The following is a 26,243-nucleotide window of genomic DNA, read 5'->3' as shown; positions in this document are numbered from 1 at the left end:
AACATGGGGGGAAGGAGGAATGACTATTGTTATTTTACAGCCGAGAAGGGTGCGAATTAACTGCTCAGTGTTCCCTGAAAAAGGGGCAGATCTGTGATCTGGACAGTTTCCTGCCTTGAAAGAATCCCACAGTTTTTCTACCACATTGCAGACGCCTTTGTATAAAAAACATTTGAGCCTGACGTTTAACCCCCACCCGCACTAAAAGAAAACCCTTCACTATTAGTTATTGACACTGTTTTAAAAGCCACACTAGGGACCTCTGAAGGGATTAGGTTACCCACTAATGTTTCATAGGGGACCCTAATCATTTCTGTGGCATCTATAGAGAGAAATTTCTCTTTTGAAATGGACCCCATGGGAATAAGTCAAAAGCCACAATACCTATCAACTCTGGCAGAACAAATTTAAGACTCATGGAACACAAGTTACCCAACAACAGCAAAAAACAAGAAGCAAAAACAAATCCAGTAATTATTTAAAGGTTCCAGGTAGCTTCTGGAGGTTATAAAAGCCAAAAAAGCAGCAATGTATCTGCTTCCACAACCAGCATCTACCCAGAGTGGTTAACAAAAGCATACTGTGTAGCACACTGGAAATGCACATCTGCTTTTCGTATGTGACTCATGATCACCCAGAAGCCCACGAGTTTTGCAGATAATAGTTTGGTATTTTCAGGAAAGCAATCATATTTTCCAAAAGCTAGAGGAGGATGCATAAGGCAGAAGGCTCTCCCTAAAGAGCATAATATAGATGGGTAGAATACTGTACCATTAACTCTTATAATCATCAGCAGGGCCACTTGAGCTAGAAATTAAACAAAAAGAGAAACCAGCTGCATGACGAAAGTGGTAATAACACCAGGCATGACATGGTAGTATTGTGCTATCAAAAAAGAAAGGAGAGGGTGCATTGTGGAGCACTTGACAACAAGATTTACTTGGTGGAGATGAACATGAACAAGCTCTCAGACATCCCTGGGTTGCACACTGTGGGCAGCTTAAGCCATCACTGCTCACACATGTCGTCACAGGTGGCCACATCCATTATTCTTCAGTTCCTGGGTAATCGTACATGACTCAAAACACAGGATGTTTGTGGTCCAGCCATGGAAAAACATTCCCTACAGGAGTTCTCGGGGTCTAGTTTGAACCTACCTGATGTTTCCAGCAGAGAGGACTGATAGCAGATTTTTTTGCTTTTTTGTTTGTTTGTTTTTTGGACAACTAGGTTCAAGGTGACATCTGCCTGTTTTTTTGTGGCCTGGGCCCACTGTGCTCAAGTCCCACTCTGGATAATGAGAGGTTTGGGCTGGCTGGTGCCTCTCACAGCTTTCTCCACCCCTGCTGAGTCTCTGGCATTGTATGGTTGCTTTTCCGCTTGAGAAAGTCTCCAGGCTCTGCCTTTGCTCTTACTTCTGATGCGCTTCTCCTTGTCTGGCTCCCTAAGCAGCTGCTCTCGTGGGCACCCCACTTCACCCTATCTGCCTTGCCCCTTCTGATGGGCTGTGGATTCTTATGGCAGCGCATCTGGCTCTCAAGCCACTTTAGACAGGAGGCTGACTCCTGAGATTGGTGTAACATGGATTTATGGAGGGCCTGGAATGTACCAGAAGCTTTGGCAGGAATAGAAAGAGCAATAAGACAAGATTCCTGCCTGGGACGGGTTTAGTGAGATGCAGACGTGGAGACAGATAAATACATGATGTATGAAGAATGCAGACCACCCTCACGTGCACTCCTGGGGTAGTGGCTTTGGTCTGGGTAGTTGTTCCCCTGCTTCTGAGGACAAAGGAAGGTCAAGCTTGGGCAATGCCTGGGCTGGACTCAGAGGTGAAGCAGCGAAGGGCTAGGGGTAGACTAGCCCCAGGAGGTTTTCCTCTAGCATTCACAGAAGAAGTAAGGGCAGAGGCTCCCACCCAAAACTCAGTCACCTTGAGGCTCCTCTCTCTCAGCTTCTTTTTCATCTCCAAGGCTAAGAAAGCAAGAGCAGCACATGGAGCTCTTCCTGCGGTAATAAGCGCACCCACCATAGGCACAGATGGGGCCTCCTGTGCAGCATGAGAAGGGCCAGACTCCACCCTGCCCTGAGTCTCCGCTTGGTATTCCCACCAGCCTGCAGCCCATTCTCCTGCCTCCAACCTCACCACACACCACTGGAACTCCTTCCACGAGTGACTTGCTGTGTCCTACCAGTCATTTCTGGGCCACAGTCTAATCTCTTTGGACAAGCGTGTCTTTTCTAACCCTGCATCTTGCCTTGACCTAGAACCATGCAGGAAACATTTAAAGAGCACGCACGACCAGGCAGGCCCTGTGCTACCTCACGTTGTCCTCACAACACCCCCATGAGGACAGTCTTATCACTTCCATTTTACAGATAAAGAAGTGATGTGACTTGCCCATGGTCAAAGTAAATGAAACCAGATTCCAAAGTAAGTGGAACCAGATTCAAATCCATGCAGGCCAACTCCAGGTCACTGCCCTTAACCATGGGGCTATGCTGCCTACAATACAAGCTGTCCACAAAAACTTAGTGAATAAGAGAGAATAAAGAATCGGGGGGGCCAGGTGTGGTGGCTCACACCTGTAATCCCAGCAATTTGGGAGGCCAAGGCAGGTGGATCGCTTGAGTCCAGAAGTTTAAGACCAGCCTGGACAACATTGTGAAACCCTGTCTCTACTAAAAACACAAAAAATTAGTCGGGGCGATGGCAGGTGCCTGTAATCCCACCTACTCAAGAGAAGCTGAGGCAGGAGAATCGCTTAAACCCAGGAGGTGGAGGTTGCAGTGAGCTGAGAGCCGAGATCACGCCACTACACTCCAGCTTGGGCAACAGAACGAGACTCTACCTCAAAAAAAAAAAAAAAAAAAGGGTCAGACAAACATGTGGGGGCATGGGACTGGCTTCCTTGGGTTAGCCCTTGAAAGATAGGGTCCACATAGGGATTCAGAGGATCAAGATGAAGCTACCCAGTGATCAGAGTTCTCAGGTAGTCCATCCCAACCTAAGACTATCCCCAAAGATATTTCTGCCGTCAAGTCCACTCACTCCTCTAGAAGCAGTGCAAAGTTAGAGGCCGTGACACCGTGAAACACCTCTCAACGACAGTTACTGCCCATTAATCTCAGAACTAAATCCATATCCCTCTTGATGCTGTTTATAGCATGTTCAACAATTTGATTAGTTTTAGAAATCAACCCAGCTGATGTTACAGTTAACAGAATTAATCAGAGGTTCTAAGCAGCATTCCACCATGACTAAGGTGATAAACAAATCCTCCTGTCTTCTGAACCCCAAACCCATTCCATTTCTAAATCCTTTTGTGGCTGTGTTCAACATTCTGATTATACAATTGTGACAGTGGAGTCATAAAAATGTCTCAATGGACACATACTATGTGTGTGTGTGTGTGTGTGTGTGTCTGTGTGTGTATATGTGTGCATGTATACATTTTTTTTTTTTTTTTGGAGACAGAGTCTCACTCTGTCACCCAGGCTGGAGTGCAGTAGCCCAATCTTGGCTCACTGCAACCTCTGCTTTCTGGATGCAAGTGATTCTCATGCCTCAGCCTCCCAAGTAGCTGGGATTACAGGCTCATGTCATCATGCCTGGCTAAGTTTTGAATTTTTTGTAGAGATGGGGTTTCACCATGTAGGCCAGGCTGGTCTCGAACTCCTGACCTCAAGTGATTTGCCTGCCTTGGTCTCCCAAAGTGCTGGGATTACAGGTCTGAGCCACCGCAGCTGGCCGCCTGTATACATATCTATACACACATATACATACATACATACATATGGGAGTTTCCAGGGCAGTACCCAATGGGCAGTCCTTCCAGTGGATCCCACGCTGCCACTTTTCGGATGCTTATCGGCCCTAAAAAAATCAGCAGCACGCCATCCCACACTCCTACTTAAGTTTTCTGACTGGCTCTGCCTACTTCCCAGAAGTAAATAATAGTAAAAACAAGAGTGAGAATCGGCTCCCTGGACAGCGCCCATCCTCAGCACAGATCAGAAATGTCCTGGTTCCAGACATGATGTGAACTCATTCCTTCACATCATAGACGAGCCCCAGGAAGAGCCACTCTGAGTTCATTTTATATCTTTTATCTCAAAATCTGCACTACTCCCCTCAGGGCCAAGACTGGATGAGGCAAGCCAAGCACCCAGAGAGCAAAGTTTGAGGAGGTGATCACTCTCAGGGGCTGACCCTGCAGTTTCACGACCCTGAGAGTGGGTACCTCCTTAAATATTGCACCCTGGGAACTTTGCCGCACCCTGGGAACTTTGCCTCACCCCAGTCCTGGCCCTGACTCTCCTCCTCTGTGTTCATGGTATCTCGGCAACGTTTGTGGATGATGCCCAACCTAAGTCTCATCACCCTAACTGGGCTTCAGGATGGGCCAGAGCACTGGCTCAGGGTTCTGAGCTTGCTCTGCTCTTGACATGCTGTATGATGTCAGGCCAGTTCCATAACCTCTCTGAACCTTCTGGTTTCTCATTAGTAAATGAAGATAATTCCCACCTGCCCTACAGAGTTGCAATAATGATTAGCTGAGATTCTGTAAGTGGCGTGCCTAACCCAAGATAAATACAGGGTGTGTGTCCATAGTAGGGGGTGCTGAGCCATAAAACTGCAAGTTCCCATCATCGTTGCTGATGGTGCTGGTGACATCCTTATTCACATTGCAGGGTCAAGACATGAGATCTAGAAAACAACCTATCAATACCTTTGTTAAAAACAACTTAGCATCTTAAATGCAAGATTGCTTTTTATTGTGCTGAAATGGAACTACATACCAGGTGTTCACCAACGAGCCTGTCTTACTGCCTAGCAACCCACTTCCTGAAACTCTTCCAGGGTCCAGAGTCTAAGTGTATGAGAAGCCACAGATGAGAAACAGAAAGGGAGTCTCACCCCAGGCAGAACACTCTGGAAACAACAGAGGTGCTGGGGGAGGAAGGAAAAGGAAAGTGGGGCTCACTTACTGCTTTCATTTTGTGGATGCTGGACCAAAACTTGGAACTGCAGCCGGAGGATCCCTGGACTTTGGGCATCTTGGTCACAGCCTTGCAGGGAGAGGTTGAAGTTCCCAGCCATGTTCCCAGGCTGCTTGTCCCCCAGCTTGAACACCTCGGGGTTGGTGGTGGAGCCCGGGATGTAGTACTCAACCCGCTCCTCTTTCCTCTCGCAGTTGGAGAGGTTGAAGTTGAGGAAGGAGACGCTGGCCCGCAGGTGTGCAGGAATGATGAACTGCCACGTCATGAGCTCATCCTCAGGGAAGCCTTGTGGGTAGTTGGCAGACATCAGGGTTGCTGAGCCTTCACCCTCAAACACAGACTCGATGATGCACAGACCTATTGGGAGTGGAACCCAAACGAAAAAGAATAGGGAGCAATTAGACCCTGTCTTGGTTATCTGCAGCTGGGGGGTGGGGGTATAGGAAAAATGACTGCAGTTCTCAGATCCTAAGCAGTAGGTCTGAACTCAAGGCAGAGATTGAGGATGCAGACACATCAGTGGTGTGTGAGTAGATATTTAATAACTGATCCAGTGGTGGAGGGAAAAACCCTGACTTATAGCATCGGCCTACTTCCACAGTGGATGTAGATGCTCCCTCCATGGCTGATTTCAAGCTACCAACATGAGGTGACTGAATGTGGAGCTGGGCAGTAGCACAGCATTTTATTATTCCCTCCATACAGATACAACAACGCAAAGAACCCTGAGAGCACAAGCAACAGCAAAGTAACTAGGAAGTGATAAGTTTTGAATATTATTACCTTTGTTTTTAAAATGATTTATTTAATTATAAGTTAATTTAATTCTATTTTTTTAAATAATGGATCTGTTTCACATCAGCTCACAAAATGCCTGAACATTTAACAGTCAGCTCTCTACCAGGCACAGTGGCTCATGCCTGTAATCCTAGCACTTTGGGAGGCCAAGGTGGGAGGATCACCTGAGGTCAGGAGTTCGAGACCAACATGGTGAAACCCTGTCTCTACTAAAAATGCAAAATTAGCCAGGCGTGGTGGCACATGCCTATGGACCCAGCTACTTGGGAGGCTGAGGCAGGAGAATTGCTTGAACCTGGAGGTGGAGGTTGGAGTGAGCCAAAATGGCATCACTGCAGGTAGCCTGGGTAACAGAGCGAGACTCTGTCTCAAAACAAAAAACAAAAAACCAGCTTTCACGAGCCAGTGTGAGAGCTCTGCACATCACTGATACGTTTACAGGAAGTGCGAGAGAGATGAAAGAGCAAAGAAGTTAGAAACGAAGCAGTCAAGGTGGATCTGTAGAACCAATCCTTTTCATTTTTTGAAAACAAATACCACATGCAAAAAGGACAAAGAGAGTCACCCCCTGTTTGTTTAATAGAGAAGAGGGGGTTCACACTAGGAATGAGTGACCCATGTCCCTTACAGAAGAGCAAGATCTTCCTTTATGGTATTTGGATTGAATCTCAGAGATTTGTTGACATTTAGCCATTTCTGACCTAGAACAATGAGGATTTTGTGTGTTTTAACCTAATCAGACAGGGGGAGGGGCTTGCTCACGTTTTATAGATGAGCGGTTTGCAATGCTGAAGCCGGAGACATTTCGGGGGTGGAACCATGGTAGGTGTAAGGCCATTTTCACTCCTTCTTGCATCTTGATCCGGGACACAGTGCCGTTGCTACAGAAGGTTCCGATCTTGACCACGGTGGCATCAATTTGGCCACTGATGGAGTGAGTGACTCCGTCTGGGCAGCTCTCACCTGGCCCGATCTGCCTCAGGCGAGGGATGGAAAACTGCAGCTCTAAACCAATGCTCTTATGAGCTTTGACGTCCCAGATGAAAGTTCTGTTGAGGGCAGGCAATGATGATGTTGAGGGCTGAAGCTGAACCTCCCCAAAAGGACACGGTCCCGACATACAGTCTGAAAAACAGTCACAAAAGCAATTTTGATCACAGATGCTCCAAGAGCCCACACTGCTCCTCCTTCACTGCTCAGCCCCCTGTAGCAGACTCTTTAACTCTGCCCAGGTGGCCTTTACCAGGCAGGTGCACCCAGGCCCCAGCTGCTGTGAGTCTCCGTGGCCAATGGCTCACAGACGCACCCTCCTTTGGGAAGTGCCTCAGCTTGGGGTAGCTGCCTTGGAACCAGAAAAGCCTGAGAGGTGTTGCAGCCCCTCACCCCCATCCCAAGGGAGAGTTGCTGTCTATAGCCAGTAATAGCCTCATGCAGGAATTAAAAAGTCTGACCTCCTTGCTTCAAGTGACATAACCTGGGCATGCCGTTCATACTCCGGAGCTCCCCATGGGGTCAGGCTGAGGCTACTCCAGCTAAAACCACATCTGCGCTCACCTACATGCCCTGCTCTATCCTGTTTTCCTCACTTCTGAGGGCACTTTCCTGATTAATTACTTAAACAAAAATCCCTGTCTCAGCCTCTGCTTCCAGGTCACCAGACTCGAGACATCTCTTAACTACTGTGATTTCCAGATTAAGTTCCTGGGGTCCAGTGGGTGAAGCCAGAAGGAGGGCATTTGCAGTGCAGTCTGTGCTATGGGATCTCCTACTTCCCCTGTATTGAGATAGTCACGATTTCACAATTTGTAGAGGACAATGCCAAGATCCATCCTTTAAAACTGGTTTCCCCATCAACACATTCATCAACATAGGGAATACACTCTGAATGTGCAACTCCCCTGGACGGCTGGCACCTGGCGGCGACATTTCTCTTCCAGCGTTGCCTTAATGCTGGTATTTTATTACCACCGCAATTGAATTTCTTTTTTTTAAGGGTAACAGCTAGTGACATCCTTTGATATATTTGTTTCCTAAGCCTTTTAAAACAAACAAAGAAATATTATTATCAAGGAGGAAACAAGAAGAAAGCGAGGGGAAGAAATAGAAAGTTGGCAATGTAATATTAAGGTTTTGTTATCTTGAGCAGGGGGTATCTGAAAGGTGTGATGGCCTCTGGCCTCTAATAATAATTTGTGAATCTTTACTGCAGTTCTATTGGGGTATTTGAAAGTACTGTCCACTCAAAACAGAATTAGGAAGAATTTCAGAGTAGTCTTGGCTCTCTGAGGTCATCCACGCCAGACCTCTGATTTCTGCAAAGCAGCCGTGGATCCAGGTGGCTTGGGCTGGCACTTGCAAGCAAGTACATGGCAATCCCAGATCCCAGGACGAAAGCTCAGGCTGTGTTTGGTCAACACTTTCTTGCCAATGCACTGTGCTGCCTAACCAGTAAAACAGGGTTAGATAATATGGTGACTAATGTGACTAAAATTAGACTCTGCATGTTGGTAAAGGTAGTACCTATTTTAGGAGCGCATGGAAACTTCGTTGTTTATATCAAGCCAACTCTTTCCTTCAAAAACTGACCTCAAGCGATTTTCCACTCACACCTCCAGTGTGCCCAGGGCAATGTCAGTTAGCTCTGGCTAGGTTCTGTGCTCGTGTGGGAACACTTAACTCTAGTAAGACGGTGGTTCTCAGCTCTGGTTCCACGTACAACTCACCTACAGGCCTTTTAACCACACCTGGACCATCCCAGGGATTCAGATTTAGTTCTATACCAAGAATCTGGAGTCAAAAATCCCCAGCTCTCAGCCTCAGCTCTGTCACCAGCCGTGTGACACTGCGAGAGTCAGGTTATGAAAGCAATTTTTCATTTGATGCTGAGAGCTTTGTTTTTTAGGATGGACACACAGGTAAGAGTAGTCAGAATTATTAGCATACCTCAGAATCTTCTGTACTCTGTCCGGTGCAAACATTCTGCATAACTAAAATGATTCCTGTCCAGAGGATGCAGAAGTGTTATTTCTGAAGCGATTCACAACTCATTTTCCTCAGCATATTTCTACTTTCATTAACTGTTTTTTTTTTTTTTTTTTGGAGATGTGGGTCCTGCTGTGTTGCCCAGGCTGGAATGCAGTGGCACAATCTCAGCTCACTGTAACCTCTGTCTCCCAGGTTTAAGCAATCCTCCTGCCTCAGCCTCCAGAGTAGCTAGGACTATAGGAATGTGTTATCATGCCTGGCCAATTTTTTTTTGTATTTTTAGTAGAGACGGGTTTTACTATATTGGCCAAGCTGGTCTTGAACTCCTGACCTCAGGTGATCCACCCACCTCGGCCTCCCAGAGTGCTGGGATTACAGGCATGAGCCACCATGCCCAGCCAACTTTCATTAACTCTCATAGAGCTATTCAAGAAGAGATGAGAACAGAGCTGTCAAATTTTATCTGATACTTTCAGAATGATTGTTCAGAAAAGGCAATGAGGGGCAGGCGGACCACGGGACCTGATTCAGTGTCTAGATTGATTATTTTAGAAATTGATATTTTCATATCATTTTCAAAAGTTGTGAGCGTCCATTTTCACTACATAGTAAACCACGTGGGCATCCTAGGATTGAGAGACTGAATGCATTCAAAGGCTTGACTTGTGAAAGGTGTCACTTGTTACATTTTTCCTTTTTCAAAGTGGAAGTCACCTTACTGGTTTAACTGATTATAAAAGTAATGTATACTTATTAAAAACAACCACCACAAAAAGACAAGTGGTCGTGGTGGTGTGTGCCCAGCTACCCCAGAGGCTGAGGTGGGAGGATCACCTGAGCCCAGGAGGTTGAGGCTGCAGTGAGCTGTGATCATGCCACTGCACTCCAGCCTGGGTGACAGAAAAAAAAAGCGGGGTGGGGGAGCGGGGGGTGCAAGGAAATATAGAAAAATAGAAAAAAGAAAATGTTACCCGTTCCCCTCTGCTATCCCCTATGGAAATAGTATAAAGTTAGGATGTTGGTGTTTTGGAGTTTATCCCTCCAGACTTTGGGTTCTGTGTGATTATGTGTGCATGTTTGTGTGCATGTATGTAAGTGCACGTGCACATGTGTGTATTTAATAGAGTAGGATCAAACTACATCAACTACTGTCCTACTATAAGCTACATTGTTTTTAATGGAACAAAACTATCTTGGGCACCTTTCTATCTCAAATACACAAACTTACTTCATTCTCTTAGTTGATTCTTAAATAAATCAACATTGTCTTTAGTTCTGTAAAAGCTTCATTCAAATTTTAATTATAATTGACTTAAACTGATAATATAGGGGAGAACTGACACTTTAAAAGCTTAGTTTTTCTTTTTAAAAAAATTTTTTGAGACGAAGTCTCACTCTGTCACCCCAGGCTAGAGTGCAATGGCGCGATCTCGGCTCACTGCAACCTCTGCCTCCTGGGTTCAAGCAATTCTCCCACCTCAGCCTCCTGAGTAGCTGGAACTACAGGTATGTGCCACCATGCTTGGCTAATTTTTTGTAAAATTACTTCGTTTTTCTACCAAGGAACATGGCATATCTTTCCATTTATTTAAGTCTTCTCTTTTGTCTTTCAGCAAAATTTTGTATTTTGTTTCATATACTTTATGACTTTATTAAGATAATCTTTATATATTTAATTAGAGATTCTCAATAATGGTGACTAAGGGCATGCAATAAGCCTCCTTATGTTATTGCCTGTTTTATTGGTAATGCTGCCATATGTGATGGTTAAATATGGTATTTGCTCTCAGTTCTTCATAGACACTCTTTACTGAATTAAGAAAACATCCTTCCATCCTTAATTTACTAAGAGTGTTTTATGAAAGACATTTAAAATCTATGTTCATACTGTTCTGTTAAAAAAAAAAAAAAGAAGACATTTAAAGTCATCTGTTCAGATGATGATATACAGTTTTTTCTCTCTAACCTAATAATAATGCAAAGCATCACATGAACTGATTTGCTTGGTGGTTTATGTATTGTCTAGGGCAGATTTCACTCTGTAATAACAGAGTTGAGGAGCTATACTGTTCCGTGGGAAAAAAGAGACATTTAAGGTCATCTATTGAGATGCTCATATGTAGTTTTTTCTCTCTAACCTAATAATGCAAAGCATCACATTAACTGAATTGCTAGGTGTTTTATGTATCGTCTGTGGCAGATTTCACTCTGTAATAGCAGAGTTGAGGAGCTGCAATGTGACCCACTTGCGAGTTCAAGCAATTCTCTTGCCTCAGCCTCCCAGGTAGATGGAATTATAGGCACCTGCCACCATGCCTGGCTAATTTTTGTATTTTTAGTAGAGACAGAGTTTCACCATGTTGGCCAGGCTGGTCTGGAACTCCTGACCTCAGGGGATCCACCTACCTTAGCTTCCCAAAGTGCCAGGATTACAGGTATGAACCACCTCGCCCAGCCTCTCCTCAAGCTTCTGATTCTTTTGTCTTCCATATAAGCCAGATGTTTTTAGCACCCGAGATGGAGCATCACAGACCTAAAGATCTGTAGCTTGTGGGCTTCTGTAGCGCTGTCTGAAGAGCTCATGTGCACAGTGGCTAAGTGCAAAGACTTGAAAACCAGAGTACCTGGGTTCTTCTCCTGATCTGGTGCTTACTAGTTGTGCCCACTGAGGCAAGTTCCTCTCTCTGTGAGCTTCTCATAGGGCTGTTTTAAAGGTTAAACAAATTAAGCTGTGTAAAGCACGTAGAACTCTAACTGGCCACATATAGAGCTAAATAAAAAAAGTGTAGAGTTTCAGAATAGATATTACCTCTCTAGCATTAAAGACTGACTTAGCATGGGAAAGACAGGCAGGAAGGTGCAGGGACATTTAAAAGATATTGTCAAACAGCTCACAAGTGCGTACTTACCAATATTTTTCTGGATCTCTATGATAAAGTGATTCTCTGGATTCTGGCAGCTAAAGGTGAAGGCTGTCCTTTCTCCAGACTTGATGTGCAACGTGGTTGTAGGTTTTTTAGAAGTGATGATGTTACAGGATTTTGCCAGTGGAGTCGGCGCCCCTGGCTTTATGAGAACTGTAATGCTGCTTTCTCGTGGCAGGGCAATCTCAAAAGCTTCTGAAGGAAGAAAGAAAAATGAAGTAAGCAGGATGATTTAGGTCTGCAAACTGCTGTGGTCCGCCCCAGCCCCCACCCCAATCTGGTTCAGAGAGGATCCCGTCTCTGACAACTTTGTTCCTTCCCTCCTTTTCTGAGAAGGAGGATGGTACAAGGTAACAGTCCTGACCTTAGCAACGAAAAAGAACCAGGACACTGCTGGCTGGTCACTAACGTGTATTTCTTGTTTGCATTATCAATTTTTCTACAAATTGAAAACACCATATCACATTCTCTATGTCTGGAGCAGTGCGCTTTTAGAGATCCCACCTGAGTGGTATTAATAACAACCAGAGTAACCCCCACACCCCTTCTCAACATGACTGTAGAACAGAGTCTACACACAGAAACCATCCATCTGTAAGGAGACACATTTGTCTGCAAAGAGCTGCTGTCTCTTGTCCTGAATGCTTTATATGCCCAGCACAGACATACATACATAAATACATACGTACATACATACATAAATACACACGTACATACATATAGAAGTGGGGACCATAAAAACATGTCAGAAATTAGATATAAACACATTGTATCAATGAACTGGGAAAGTTAAAGTAAAACAATACTACTATCTCAGATTGGGGTGTGGTAAAAACATCTGAGCAAACAATATCAAGCAAGTGAGGCGGTGGTTAGGTTTTTTTTTGAGACGTAGTCTCACTCTGTTGACCAGGCTAGAGTGCAGTGGTGCAATCTCGGCTCACTGCAACCTTCACCTCTGGGTTCTAGCAATTCTCCTGCCTCAGCCTCCTGAGCAGCTGGGATTACAGGTATGCACCACCATGCCTGGCTAATTTTGTACTTTTAGTAGAGATGGGGTTTCCTCCTGTTGGTCAGGCTGGTCTCGAACCCCTGACCTTGTGATCAGCCTGCCTTGGCTTCCCAAAGTGCTGGGATTACAGGCGTGAGCCACCACACTCGGCCAGCAGTTAGTTATTAAGCAGAATTGTACAAATGTCAGGGTAGGCCTCTGGTTTATAAACACACCCCATCTCCTTCCCATTTGCTTTGCTTGATGGATTAAGTGCTCTTCGACAAAGAAGGGAGAGCCACTTTCTCCTTAGCAGCTACTGCCCCTGCCCTATCTTGGGTTCTGATTATGAGTCTCTAGGCAGCTGATGGTCTGGGAGCAGCAGATGATGGGAGGATAGGCTATAGATGAATACTGCGGAGGAAGCCCAGGGGCTGACAAAACCACTGTGGTACTGTGTTCTGGTGCAAACAGCTGGTCGGGATCTGTTATGATGCTGGCACACAAAGGGTGCTTGATAAGCTGTTAGTGAATGAATAACAATCTAATCATGAAAAGAATAGATGGGAAGCTTTTGTTTCCCATCTATTCTTTTTCCCCTCCTTTAAAAATTTTAATTTTAAATAATCAACCTTATTGAGAGTAATTTACACACATTAAAAAGGACCCACTCATTTTAAGAGTTTTGACAAACGTATACACCCATGTGGCCACCACAATCAAGATAGCCAAACGTTTTCCTCACCCTCAAAAATTCCCTTGGTGCCCCTCTGCAGTCAACCTCCGCTCCAGGTCCCAGAAAACTGTCAGTGAATTTGTCCTGCTCTGGACCTTCATGCAGGTGGAAGCCTACAGTACGTTCTCTTTTGTAGCTGGCTGCTTCTGCTCGGCATGCTTGTGAGATTCATCCACGCTGCTGCATGGGTCAGTAGTTTCCTTCTTTTTATTGCTGAGTACTATTCCATTGACAAAATAGGCCACGATTTATTTATCCATGCACCTGCTGAATGACATCTGAGTCCTCTTCAGTGATGGACCAGCCACGTGCTATAATTTTACCACAACTGCTAGCCTGCACAAGACTGGATGTACTTCTGCCAGCGGCTGTGAGTGGGCATGCTGTATTCCCACAGCTCAGCAGCTGTATGCGATCACACATTTGGATTTCTGTCACCCTCTTTTTGTGCCTCTCTCCATCCTACGCTCTGCTTCAGCCCTGCTGGCGAGCTGCTCCTTACAGAGTATGGAAATGGATCTCCCAACCTGTGATATGAACTGTAAATATTTCCTCCAGTTTATCATTTGCCTTTTGACCTGACTTAGAATGGTTTTTTGCCCTCTTTGGGCCTCTGTTCCTTCACTGTAAAATGAAGGGGTGGGGCTAGAATAACTCTACACTCCCTTCCAGCTCTGAGCTTATGACCAGTGCCTGAGTAACTGGAAGCATTCACAACCACTGTCCAGAAGTGACATATCTCTCTGGGCGCCAGGGCACCGTCATGGCCAGTTTTATGACTGTTTGTAAAAGTGATTAGGTTTCCATTTTTGGAGCAAAGCTTCTCGTCTTTCTGGTCTCTGCTCGTAACCCTCTCCACCTGAGTCACCGGGTTCAGGCCGCCCTGGCCTTCTTTCTTGAACATACCAATCTCTTTCCCACCTCAGGACCTTTGCATGTGCTGGTCCTGACACCAAAGTGCTTTCTCTAGAAAAAGCTGGCTCCTTTTTGTCATTCCAATCTCAGCACAAAGGTCATAGCTTCAAAGTGGCCTTCCCTGACCAGCCCACCAAAGTGCTCTTTCCCCGCCCCCTCAGTCCTCCTGAACCCTAAGCTTCACATCCATCCCCACCCTGGTCTCCCCAGCAGAGTCCTGCCTCCCAGTATCCGAATGCGAGCTCCTACAGGAGGCAGCAGAACTTGGCCTGTATTTTTCACTGGTAGCTCCAGGACCCAGACAGTGCCTGATGCCCACAAGGAGACAAAAAGTTTTAAGGCCCAAAACAGCTCTATATAAAACTATTAGTACTCATGTTCTTGTCTTCACTGCATTTAATTTCTCATAGACACATCACCATTCACATATTTTCTTTGGGCTAATAAATCCCGGCAAGAAAAGGAACTATGAATCTTTTAATTAATAGCTTGAGAGACAGAATACATTCTCTGAGGCAGAAGTTTTATTTACTGAAATGCTTGGTCTTCAAGCAGTGTGGCCGTTTAGAATCTTCTGAGGCTGAGGGGTTCTTTAAGACATCAGATTAAAAATGAATCCAGATCTATGTTCAGAAACCCAGTTGCCAGATTTATATCTGAGCTGTATATTACGACTCTTGTGTTCTTTTTCCGTAATCATAAAAACGCCTGTGTTATTTGTAAAAAAAATTCTTGGAGCACCCAGTCTCTCCAGGTTGGGCTAATTCACCATCAAGTGAAGCAGAGTCCGATCTGAGGCTACAGCCCGCCTAGCTATGCTACCAATTTCTTTCTCATTCCCATTTCCCCTTCTGTCAGGTTTTTTACCCTTTATTTAAAAATTCCTGCCCCTATGATCATTGGTATTTTAAATTAGTGCCAGACACTAAGCAGAGCTGCTGCGTTGCCTGAGGCTAGCAGTACGGAGAGGGGATGGAGTACCAGGGGCCAAGTAGACTGTGTCGGATGAGGGGACTGTTTTGTATCTTGACTACAGCAGTGATCACACCTTGTATACAAATGCCAAAATTTATCAAACTGTACTACACTTAAAATTGATGATGTTTATTTTATGTAAGTTATACCTTAATAAAAAGAAAAAAAAAGCGTTCGAAAGATCGTGTTTTTACACAAAGTAGGCGTGTAATAAATTAATAAAAGAATAATCATTACCACAGCTAAAATATGGTTTGATTATATTTTGAGGGGAGCCTAGGTACGTAATATTTTAAATCTGTTTAATTTAGATTCAGAGAAGACCAAGGCTGATCTCACCAAAATCTTTCCACTCAGTTCTTCTCCGTTGTTTGGCCAGGTCGGTGCCCAAAATAATTCTGGGTATATGGTAAGCTATTCTATTATAATGACAGCCAAAGAAAAATGTAATCTCTTTTAGAAATTATTTTATTTTATTTTATTTGTTTTGAGACAGAGTTTCCCTTTGTTGCCCAGGCTGGAGAGCAATGGCGTATCTCAGCAACCTCCACCTTAGGGTCTCATGTGATTCTCGTGCCTCAGTCTTCTGAGTAGCTGGGATTACAGGTGCGCCACCACGCCTGGCGAATTTTTGTATTTTTAGTAGAGATGCGGTTTCACCATGTTTGGCCAGGCTGTTCTCAAACTCCTGAACTCATGTGATTCTCCTACCTCAGCCTCTCAAAGTGCTGGGATTATAGTTGTGAGCCACTGTGCCTGGCCTAGAAATTCATTTTTAAAAGAATTTTGGAAATGATGTAATCATTCAACAAATATTTTCTGGGTTCATCATCTATTCTAGGGACATACTTGGTGCAAATGACTTAATGATAAAAACAGCCAGAGTCCCTGCCCTCAGGGAATTAATAACCTAGACTAAAGGCCTACAAATGGTCTATGATAAAGTTCTAAGCCCCAGTAGGTGTAACAAGGGCTCTGGGAATCTGTACTGGTCTATGGTGCAAGGTAGGGATTTTTTTGGTCCATGGTGAGAAGTAGGTATTCACTTTCATTTTTTTTCCATATGGAGAGCCCATTGTTCCAACTCTAAGCGTTGAATATACCAGTCCTTCATTAATTTCTAATGCTACTTCTGTTGTTCATATATTTTAATTAGGGTCTAAATAACCCAGATTTTCATGCAAACTCATTTTGCAATCAAGGAAGATGAAACCTTGTGAGGGTTTAATGACTCACTCCTGGCAGACATTTAACATCTTAATGTGCTTCTTCACCCTGGCTGAGATGATCAATCCAGCATGTTCTACTGTCCAGTTGTAGTTTGTAACTATTCTTTGGTGTACCAGACCAGAGAATTTGGGCTTAAGTAATCCCTACGTGGTGTCCAGCTCATAGTTCAGAGGAAACAGCTAAGCTGAAGACACATATTACACAAAGCTGAGTTTAGCCACCTTTGCATCAGGAGGAGATTACTTATATTACAGGCTCTTTTCTAGGGTCACAGCCAAGGACACATCACCCACATGGCTGCCATTTTTAATGGTCTCCCTCATCCTAAATGATAGATAAGTTAGCTGGAAGGGGTGAATAGGAGCAAGAAGATAATGATTCAACTTTGTATACACTTGAAATATGGACTCTCTCCTGACCCTCACCAATTCTACCACTCTAGAGGAGCTTACTTCACTGCAGTAAAAACAGTGGTAAAATCCCCACTGCTTAGGTAGAGTAACTTGACAGCTCATTTGATCACAAATGCTTGGATCATATCTCTTTCTTTTTCCTCCCCAGGATTTTGATATTTCATTGGTCTAATATTTCAGAAAATCATTACCCAGGTTCAGAGAAACTCAGAAATGCTCCAGATTCTGGTGTGATTTTGAGGCCTTATGGGCTGAAAGACATTCAAGCTTTCACTGTAGCAGCGCGTGGGCTCCTGGGCTTAGGGCATTTGGAAAAGCTTGCAAGGCACAGGCTTGGACTCCTGAGTCACACACAGCTCTCTTCTTCAGCTCTCCTGCCTCCTGACCTCTCCTTATTAGGACACCTTTGTGAGCATCTGCCTCACTAGCTCCTTCCTGGGCAGGCAGGGTTGGGGAAAGAATTTCCAGTTGTTTAATCATCAGTCATTGTTCACCATTCATTAGTCACTGTATCATACATCTCTGTTATTTCTCCTCCCTGCCATCCTATTTCTTTGCAATTCTCAATTCTAGGGAAGGGAATAAACACTTGTGATAAACCCCAGAACATCATTTTTCTCCCAGATCTGTCAAATACAGTTTAAAAGACTGGCAAAGTAACTGGCAACCTGTCTAAAATTTGTAGACGAGTTGGAACAAGTTGCCTCAGTTCTGGGTGTGGTTGCTTGTGGAACTCGGCTCTCATTCACTTTCTCTGTCGAAGGAAGGTAGACTGAGCAGCTCCTAGCCAGGGCTGGGCTCAGCCTGGGCACCAGCAGATACACATTAAGATGCACGGTGCCCTGGAGTGTCCAGGATGCCAAGGGAGACAGAAACCAGAAGTATAATCGTGAATTATTGTGGCTGATCAGTCACGATCGCGTGTGAGTCAGGTTCCACTTACGGCCAAAATAGCTCTGTCTCTCTTAGGAAGAGGTCATGTTGCAGACAACATTCCACTCTCAATGAGTCTACCGGCTGGCGTTTCCTCCATCCACGGAGCACACATCCCTGCTTCTCAGATTGAGCACCAGATAAGTAGTGATTTGCTTTTAGGGGCCAGTTGTGCAAAATATATTTTATCAAATTGTGGATGTGTACACCATGAGAATCCCAGCACATCCAGCAGATTGGCAAATTTGTGCCCTATCTCATATCCACCCCGAGGGGACACACACACCATTTAAATTATTTATCCCAACCTTTATTCCCTACAGGGAGCAAGTGTTGAATTCACATACATTGAATGTACATTTGCCTATCTGTTTATTAGACCCTGCCAGATAGTAATTTTGGACTCCAGGGAAGTTCAAGGTACTCTGAAGACATTGACAGTGTGCTATCAACCTTCTGGAGGTGGTGGTCAAGGAAGGCTTTGCAGAGGGGGCATGACTTAAGATGGGTCTTAAAGAGTGGATAAGAGGGCCAGGCTCAGTGGCTCACGCCTATAATCCCAGCACTTTGGGAGGCCGAGGTGGGTGGATCATGAGGTCGAGAGATCGAGACTATCCTGGTCAACATGGTAAAACCCCGTCTCTACTAAAAATACAAAAATTAGCTGGGCATGGTGGCACATGCCTGTAGTCTCAGCTACTCGGGAAGCTGAGGCAGGAGAATTGCTTGAACCCAGGAGGTGGAGGTTGCGGTGAGCCGAGATTGCGCCATTGCACTCCAGCCTGGGTAACAAGAGCAAAACTCCATCTAAAAAAAAAAAAAAAAGAAGCATGGATATGAGTTTGCTAACTAGGAACAGGTGAGATGAGTGTCAGGAAGGATAGACGGAAGGAATAACAGGGGGAAAGATGCCAAGATATGAAAATCATGGCTTCCTTGGAAGGAAGGAAGTTTGATTTGGCCAGAGTTTGGTTTGGGTGGGTAGAGGAGGCTGGAGAAGCAGGAAAAGTCTTGGTTGTTGGCCATGGAGTTTGGGCTGCACCCATTGGGACCAGCACACCTTAGCAGCTTGGTGTGGTGGTGAAGAGTACAGATTCCAGAATCAGAGTGTCTAGGGTCAATTCCTGGCTCTACCACTCATCCTGATGTGCCTCCTCAGACAAATTCCTTAGCTTCCCAGTGCCTTACTTTCTTCATCTGCAAACGGGATAATAATGGAATTCCTGTAAGGCCTAAATGAGTTAATACTTATAAAGTGCTTAGAATGGTGCCAGGTAGTCAATCAATATTGGGTGTTACTATTGTTGATATTGTCAATGATAGCATATCACAACTACTACTAGCAGTGATGGGGCGCCAGTGAAGGGTGTTAAACGGACAACTGTAGCAGCAGCTTTGCTCTGAGTCTAAAGCCTGTAGTCCTGGCTGGCTGGCTGGGGACTACGTAAGGCAGGCAAGGCACTGAAAAGGCAAACCTTAAGGAGGCAAGTGTGAGTGCCTCCTTAAATTCTGCATACCTTATCTGCCTTACCTCGCCGTGGCCCTGGCCCTCATCATTAGCTATTAATAGGCCCTTCTATGTATTGACTCATGTGACTCCAGCACCCTCACTGAGACTCAGAGAAGTGACCTCACTTCTCCTAGTTTGCTGAGCTCAGGAGGCAGCTGGGACATCCTGGTTCAACCCTGGCACCTCTGCAGTCTCTACCCCCCCAGGGTACCAAACTGAGCTGCCCTCATGGGAGCTGCCAAAGCTTGTCAAGTGACCCAGCAGAAGAGGAGAAACTACTACCATTCTTCTTTTCTTCAAGTCTACCCTGGAGGTGACACAAACTGCCATTCTTATTAAGTGAATGCAGTTGTTGACTGATTCCAAGAAGTTGGGGGTTACCACCAACAGAATTCATTCTAACAGTGCCTGCTGTGGGAGGGGTGGTGCTAGACTGCCACATCGCCGAACTTGGAGTCTTCCTAGTCCAGTGGACCTGTGGCAGTGAGGCCTAAAGGCATGGAGAAACAACTGGTTTAGCCACTTGAAATCCATGTGTCACTGACTTGGCCTGGTCCATTTATAGACTGGTAAACTGAGGTGGAAGTCTCACCAACAACAAGAAGACTACTGATCGGCCTACCTGGGAATCGCTCATTTCCACCTTCACATAAGAAAGAACTAGAACATGCATTGCCATTTCAAGGGCTAATCATTCTCTCTTGGATGGGAGAAAACCTTTGGAATCTAGACGCCAGGCCTACTATCTAGACGTCTAAATAGTAACAACAACAAACATTTAATGATTTCTTAGTATGAACAAGCCTCCCTGCATATGTTTGATAAGTATTTAAAAATTCCCCCAACCACTTCATAAAGTAGATTCTAATATTAATCCCCACTGTACAGACGAAGAAACTGAGGCTTGGGCATGTTAAGTAATGTGCCCAGGCATACATGATTAATAAGATGTAGGGACAAGTTTTGTGCCTCCAGCTCTGACACCAGCACCTGTAGCATGATAAATGACTCTTCAGCAGAGCTAGCCCCACCCAAAGAATTCCACACGCAACCAGGAACTTTCTGATGATGGTGGGTTGTTCTCACCAACAGAGTCAATCAAGGTAGAATAAAGTATTTCCAAGCTGCTGGCACTCCAGGATATCCAAAGGAAAAGATAATTGTTTTAAATGGTCCAACAGGCACACTGCATTACTGCAAATCCTCCTTCATTTCAAAGTAATTTGAGAGTATAGTTGGAATTTAAGCTTAAGATTTAAATTCCATGGAATTTGAACTGTTTGGGGTGTGGCTGTTCTTTGGTATTGTTCTAAGAAAGAGAACTGGCATGGTGCAGCTGCTGATGGCTCCACAGCTTTGTGAGGTCTGCCCAGCAAGTGTGGGCATGGGAGATTAATGTGGTTGAGTTGGTGGCAAAAGAAAAGCAGCCATGATTCTAGAACAAAGCACTGGGAATGAAAGGCCAGTGCCAAGTTTTGGCAGAAAAGCATGCTGCAGAAGCTCTGGCCTGCAGGACTCACTTCCCTAGGCAGCTGTCAATGAGACTCACGGGAAAATCAGACCCAGGTTTGACTCAATTTCAACCAGACTTCTGCTTTGGCTTGGTAGGAAATGCTTCTTCCTAAAAGAGACCCCCACACACACCTGTCCTTCTGGGTATCTGAGCTGTGAAGCCTTCTGTCCATTGGTTTGGAAGTCAAGTAGGACTTGCCAAGGCCTGCTAATTCCCCTTCCCCACCCCACTCCTTCCACCTTATTCCCGTGGCTGGTTTCAGGAAAGCAGCCTGTCAAGACAGCAGGGCAAATCTCTCATTCTCCTTCTGAGAAGTAAAGGGATGTGAAACAATGGCTGCTCACCAGGCACCCCCAGAAAGAAGCTAGGGCAAGGGACAGCAGCCAGGTCAAGCCGAGGAATTGCTTTCAGGCTACTGTTGCAGGTCAGGAGAAAGGGATGGGTGGCAGGGCAGGTAACCATCCCATTCCCCAGCCCCAACCGCAGGTGCACCTCCCAACTGAAGATACTGTGCCACAGGTGGCTCCAAGAACTTGCCTGCCATTTTACCATTATAGGCTCTCCAAAGGAAAGGACCACATTAAACACTGCAGTGATTGGTTAACACCCAGGAGGGACTGGACATAGACCCCGGTTATCAATAAAAGGACTTGGGGAGTGATCAAGCATAACCTCCCACGCACGATGGGACCAGGGACACAGGACTGCACTGGGAGGTCAGGGCAGGGATGAACGCCTGAGGGAGTAGGACAAGGGCATGCACAGTGCAGGTGGGAAGTGCAGAGACAACTTGCTGCAAAATGATGATGAAGGCCGATTGTGGCCACATCTCTGAAGATCATTTTGCCATGAGCTACCATCCAGGCCAGGCACTGGCATACAAAGAACAAGGCTGGGCTCTGACTTCCAGACTTACATTCAGGGACCTCAGGGCTCAAGAGACAACAGGTTCCCACCCCCTCAGTGAAGGAGACACATAGTTCCCATTAAAATAGTTTACTATTTCCACAGCTCTTAGAATAATTACAGAAGAGAATAAAATTAAGTTCCAATAGTAATGTTAAAGAGAACCATGTGCACACTTAGTCAATCCATACTTGTTGGAACAGTTTATCAACACAGCGACTGTTGTGTACATACATTCACTCCCTGCTCTTAATTCCCAAAGTCCTTAGAAAGAAAATTATATGCAATGATGCAAATTACTTCTTTTATTTATTTTGAGACGGAGTATTGCTCTTGTTGCACAGGCTGGAGTGCAATGGCACAATCTTGGCTCACTGCAACCTTCACCTTCTGGGTTCAAGTGATTCTCCTGCCTCAACTTCCAGAGTAGCTGGGATTACAGGTGCCTATTACCACATACAGCAAATTTATGTATTTTTAGTAGAGATGGGGTTTCACCATGCTGGCCAGTCTGGTCTGGAACTCCTGACCTCATGTGATCTACCCACATCAGCCTCCCTAAGTACTGGGATTATAGGCGTGAGCCACCATGCCTGGCCAAGTTATTTATTTTCTAAAGTAACTGGACCATTCCCCAAAAGCAGTGCTAGCAGTCCACTATTTGCAGAGCTTATGCTTTGAATCATTTTTCCAAAGTAATGACAGGTTTGCATAGAACCATTCAAACTCTTCTGTTGCATTTTTCTCTTTTATGATCAAAGACACATGCCATATGAGAGAGGTGGCCCTATCTGGGTCACAGTCTGAAGCAAATGGATGCATCTGCGTATAAACTGCTCTGAGGCTGAGGCCATCTTAAGGCTCCTTGTCAATCCAAAACATGGACGTTAACATTTAATTCCAGACTGAATCACACCATATCGGTGGAGGAATGGTTTCCAAGAGGACCACAGAGTTAAGAGAGCTGCATAATAACAGACTTTGAACATGGGAATTGCAGAATTAAATAACAAATATAAGTCAGCTTATGACCACTGTTAGTAATTCATGCAAGATGCTAAAATGCCACAAGGCTACTTTAAATCACATTAACATTTTATGAAATGTTAACAAGATTTATTTTGTTAGACCTTGAAGTGTGAGTCACAAGGACCATGGAAGTCACTGAGGATCAAAAGGATGGCTGGAGAAGAATCAAAGGAGTAGATTAAAAAACCCACCGGTTGGGTGTTGAACAATGAGAACACATGGACACAGGGAGGGGAGCAGCACACACTGGGGTCTGTGGGGGGAAAATAGGGGAGGGACAGTGGGAGGTGGGGAATTGGGGAGAGATAGCAAGGCGAGAAATGCCAGATATAGGTGATGGGGAGGAAGTCAGCACATCACGCTGCCATGTGTGTACCTATGCAACAATCTTCACATGTACCCCAAAACCTAAAATGCAATAAAAAATTTTTGAGAAAAAAAAAAAAGAGAAAAAAAAAAAAACCCACCTGAGGCCGGGCGCGGTGGCTCAAGCCTGTAATCCCAGCACTGTGGGAGGCCGAGGCGGGTGGATCACGAGGTCAAGAGATCGAGACCATCCTGGTCAACATGGTGAAACCCCATCTCTACTAAAAATACAAAAAATTAGCTGGGCATGGTGGTGCGTGCCTGTAATCTCAGCTACTCAGGAGGCTGGGGCAGGAGAATTGCCTGAACCCGGGAGGCGGAGGTTGCGGTGAGCCGAGATCGCGCCATTGCACTCCAGCCTGGGTAACAAGAGCGAAACTCCGTCTCAAAAAAAAAAAAAAAAAAAAAAAAAAAACCCACCTGTATGTACACTCAGGGACACATATGCAAAGGCCCACAGTGCCCCTCCCTCACCTGCTAAATGTCTAGAAGTTACTGAATTTCCAGTGTCTTTAGTATTCCCCCAGAGTACCTCATTCCAATGGTCCAACTTTGCCATCAGAGATTACACAGTTATTCAAGTTTTTCTGACACAAAGTCAGCAGGGGGGTGGTTAAACAAGAATCCACACACAAGAGACTTGATGTAAATTCTATTTATACCAAGTTCAAGAAGGCAAAACCAATCTGTGCTTGTATAAGTCAGAATAGTGAACCTGGGGTGGGGAAAGCGGGCAGGTGATTAGAAAGAGGCAAGAGAGAAAATTGTGCAGCACTAGAATGTTCCAAATCTTGGTTATAAGACACACACACACACACAAACACACACACACACACACACACACTCATATACACACACAGACACACAGACATACCTAAAAGTCATCTAGCTATACACTTAAGATTTGTGTACTTAAGTCTCAATAAAACAATTTTTTTTTTGGAGATTTAGTCTCATTCTGTCACCCAGGCTGCAGAACAGTGGTATGATCTTGGTTCACTGCAGCTTCGACCTCCCAGGCTCAAGCAAGCCTCTCACCTCAGTCTCCTGGGTAGCTAGGACCACCAGCACATGCCACCACGCCCAACTAATTTTTTAATTTTTATAGAGATGGGGTATTATTATGTTGCTCAGACTGGTCTTGAACTCCTGGGCTCAAGTGATCCTCCTGCCTCGGCCTCCCAAAGTGCTGGGATCAGAGGCTTGAGGCTGTGTCTAGACACAATAAAAGAATTCTTAAAACTCAGAAAAACCATTGATAGCTATGTGAAACTTTCTCTGATGCTGAGAAGCTCCTCTCCCGCCGTCCTTCTGGACACGCACCAATCCACTTCTGAGTCCCTCTTTGTGTCTGCAAGATGCTGGGTACAAGATCTCATCCACAGATGATTCAAAGTCTCTGCCCTCCAGGCACTAGGTTCTTGCAAGGCTTCACGGTTCGTGTTATAACAAACTGTTTTTTGCACAACTCTGAAAATTGAGGAGAAAAACCTGTTGGTCCTTCCTCACGATCTGAACCTTAAGTGCAGTGAGTTATGCTCAGGGGAGTTGCTTACTGGTATTGTTCCCAGGCCTTGTAAGGGGAGGAGCCTCCTTGTGTGTCAAGACTTCCTGTTTTGCAGACACAGAGTCTAGCCTTAGAAACCAATAGTATGTTCACAAAGCTAGCCATAGAATTATAAGGAATACTTCATTTTTTTTTCTTTTGGTGACAGGGTCTTGTTTTGTTGCTCAGGTTGGAGTGCATTGGCACAATCACAGCTCACTGCAGCCTTGACCTTGACCTCCTGGGCTCAAGCAATCTTCCCATCTCAGTCTCCTGAGTAGCTGGGACCACCAGCGCATGCCACCATGCCTGGCTAATATTTATTTTTGTTTTTGTAGAGACGGGGGTCTTTCTTTGTTGCCCAGGTTGGTCTTTAACTCCTGGGCTCAAGCTTTAGCCTCCCCAAATGCTGGGATTACAGGTGCATGCCATCGTGCCTGGCCTATGCTTTACTTATTTAAAAAAAATTTTTTTTTAAATTGTGGTAGAAAAAAAAAAACCCAACTCAATAAAATAGAAAAGGAAAAAAAGCACCTACAAATAAACCCTGCAAACATTTCTTTTTGCTTTTTTATTATAGTCAAATATGCGTACACAAACTTTATCATTTTAACCATTTTTAAGTGTGTAGTTCAGAAGCATTGCTGTGCAACCCTTCCCACCATCCACCTCCGGAATGCCTTCATTATCCTAAACAGAAACCCTGTGTCCATTAAATAATAACTCTCATCTCCCCTCAGCCCTGGCATCCAGCATTCTACTTTGTCCCTGTGAATTTGACTGCTAATCTAAGTGGAATCAGACAGTATTTGTCCTTTTGTATCTGGCTTATTTTATTTAGCATAATGTAGGTAAGAATTAATTGCTAATTACTAACTTGGATACCAACCAAAAATTGACTAAAACAACATTGTCTCAAACTCATATATCTTCACAGTAATCCCCTGGATTACTATGGAAGGGAGGGAGAGAAACTTGTTTAAAGAAAAATGATGTTAATAACTAGAAAACATAAAAGATTGCAAAAGGTCGTGAAAAATAAGGATTTCCCTGATAAGTGAAAAACTGGTCAGCACGTCGTGCAGCCCGTTGGCCACTGCATTCAGGGACCTTACTTTGGTCTCTGTGGACCATGCACTGAATAAGGGACTCTGCTGGGGACAGGCCTGAGAGAAATGTTCTGACAGGACTGCATTTTTTTGGCGATTAAGAGCCATGTAAGACTCATGCCTGTAATCCCAGCACTTTGGGAGGCCGGAGTGGATGGATAACCGGAGGTCAGGAGCTTGAGACCAGCCTGGCCAACATGGTGAAACCTTGTCTCTACTAAAAAGAATACAAAAATTAGCTGGGCGTGGTAGGGCATGCCTGTAATCCCAGCTACTCAGGAGGCTGAGACAGGGGAATCACTTGAGCCTGGGAGGCAGAAGTTGCAGTGAGCCGAGGTCATACTACTGCACTCCAGCCTG

General features: G+C 45.0%; 1 protein-coding gene across 1 annotated transcript in view; it reads right to left on the bottom strand.

The window, feature by feature from the left end:
- CDCP1 (CUB domain containing protein 1) overlaps positions 1–26,243 on the bottom strand; it is a 63,226-nt gene that overhangs the window by 19,455 nt on the left and 17,528 nt on the right. Inside the window, exons 2-4 of the mRNA XM_017522005.2 lie at positions 11,697–11,906; positions 6,565–6,927; positions 4,993–5,361 (exon numbers count right to left, since the gene is read on the bottom strand). Of these exons, the coding sequence (XP_017377494.1) occupies positions 4,993–5,361; positions 6,565–6,927; positions 11,697–11,906 (942 nt within the window). The remainder of the gene's footprint in view (positions 1–4,992; positions 5,362–6,564; positions 6,928–11,696; positions 11,907–26,243) is intronic.

This window comes from Cebus imitator, unplaced genomic scaffold (genome assembly GCF_001604975.1).
Source record: "Cebus imitator isolate Cc_AM_T3 unplaced genomic scaffold, Cebus_imitator-1.0 Scaffold0, whole genome shotgun sequence".
NCBI lineage: Eukaryota > Metazoa > Chordata > Mammalia > Primates > Cebidae > Cebus > Cebus imitator.
The sequence above is the reverse complement of the archived record's forward strand: the minus strand, read 5'-3'. Positions and strand labels throughout refer to the sequence as shown.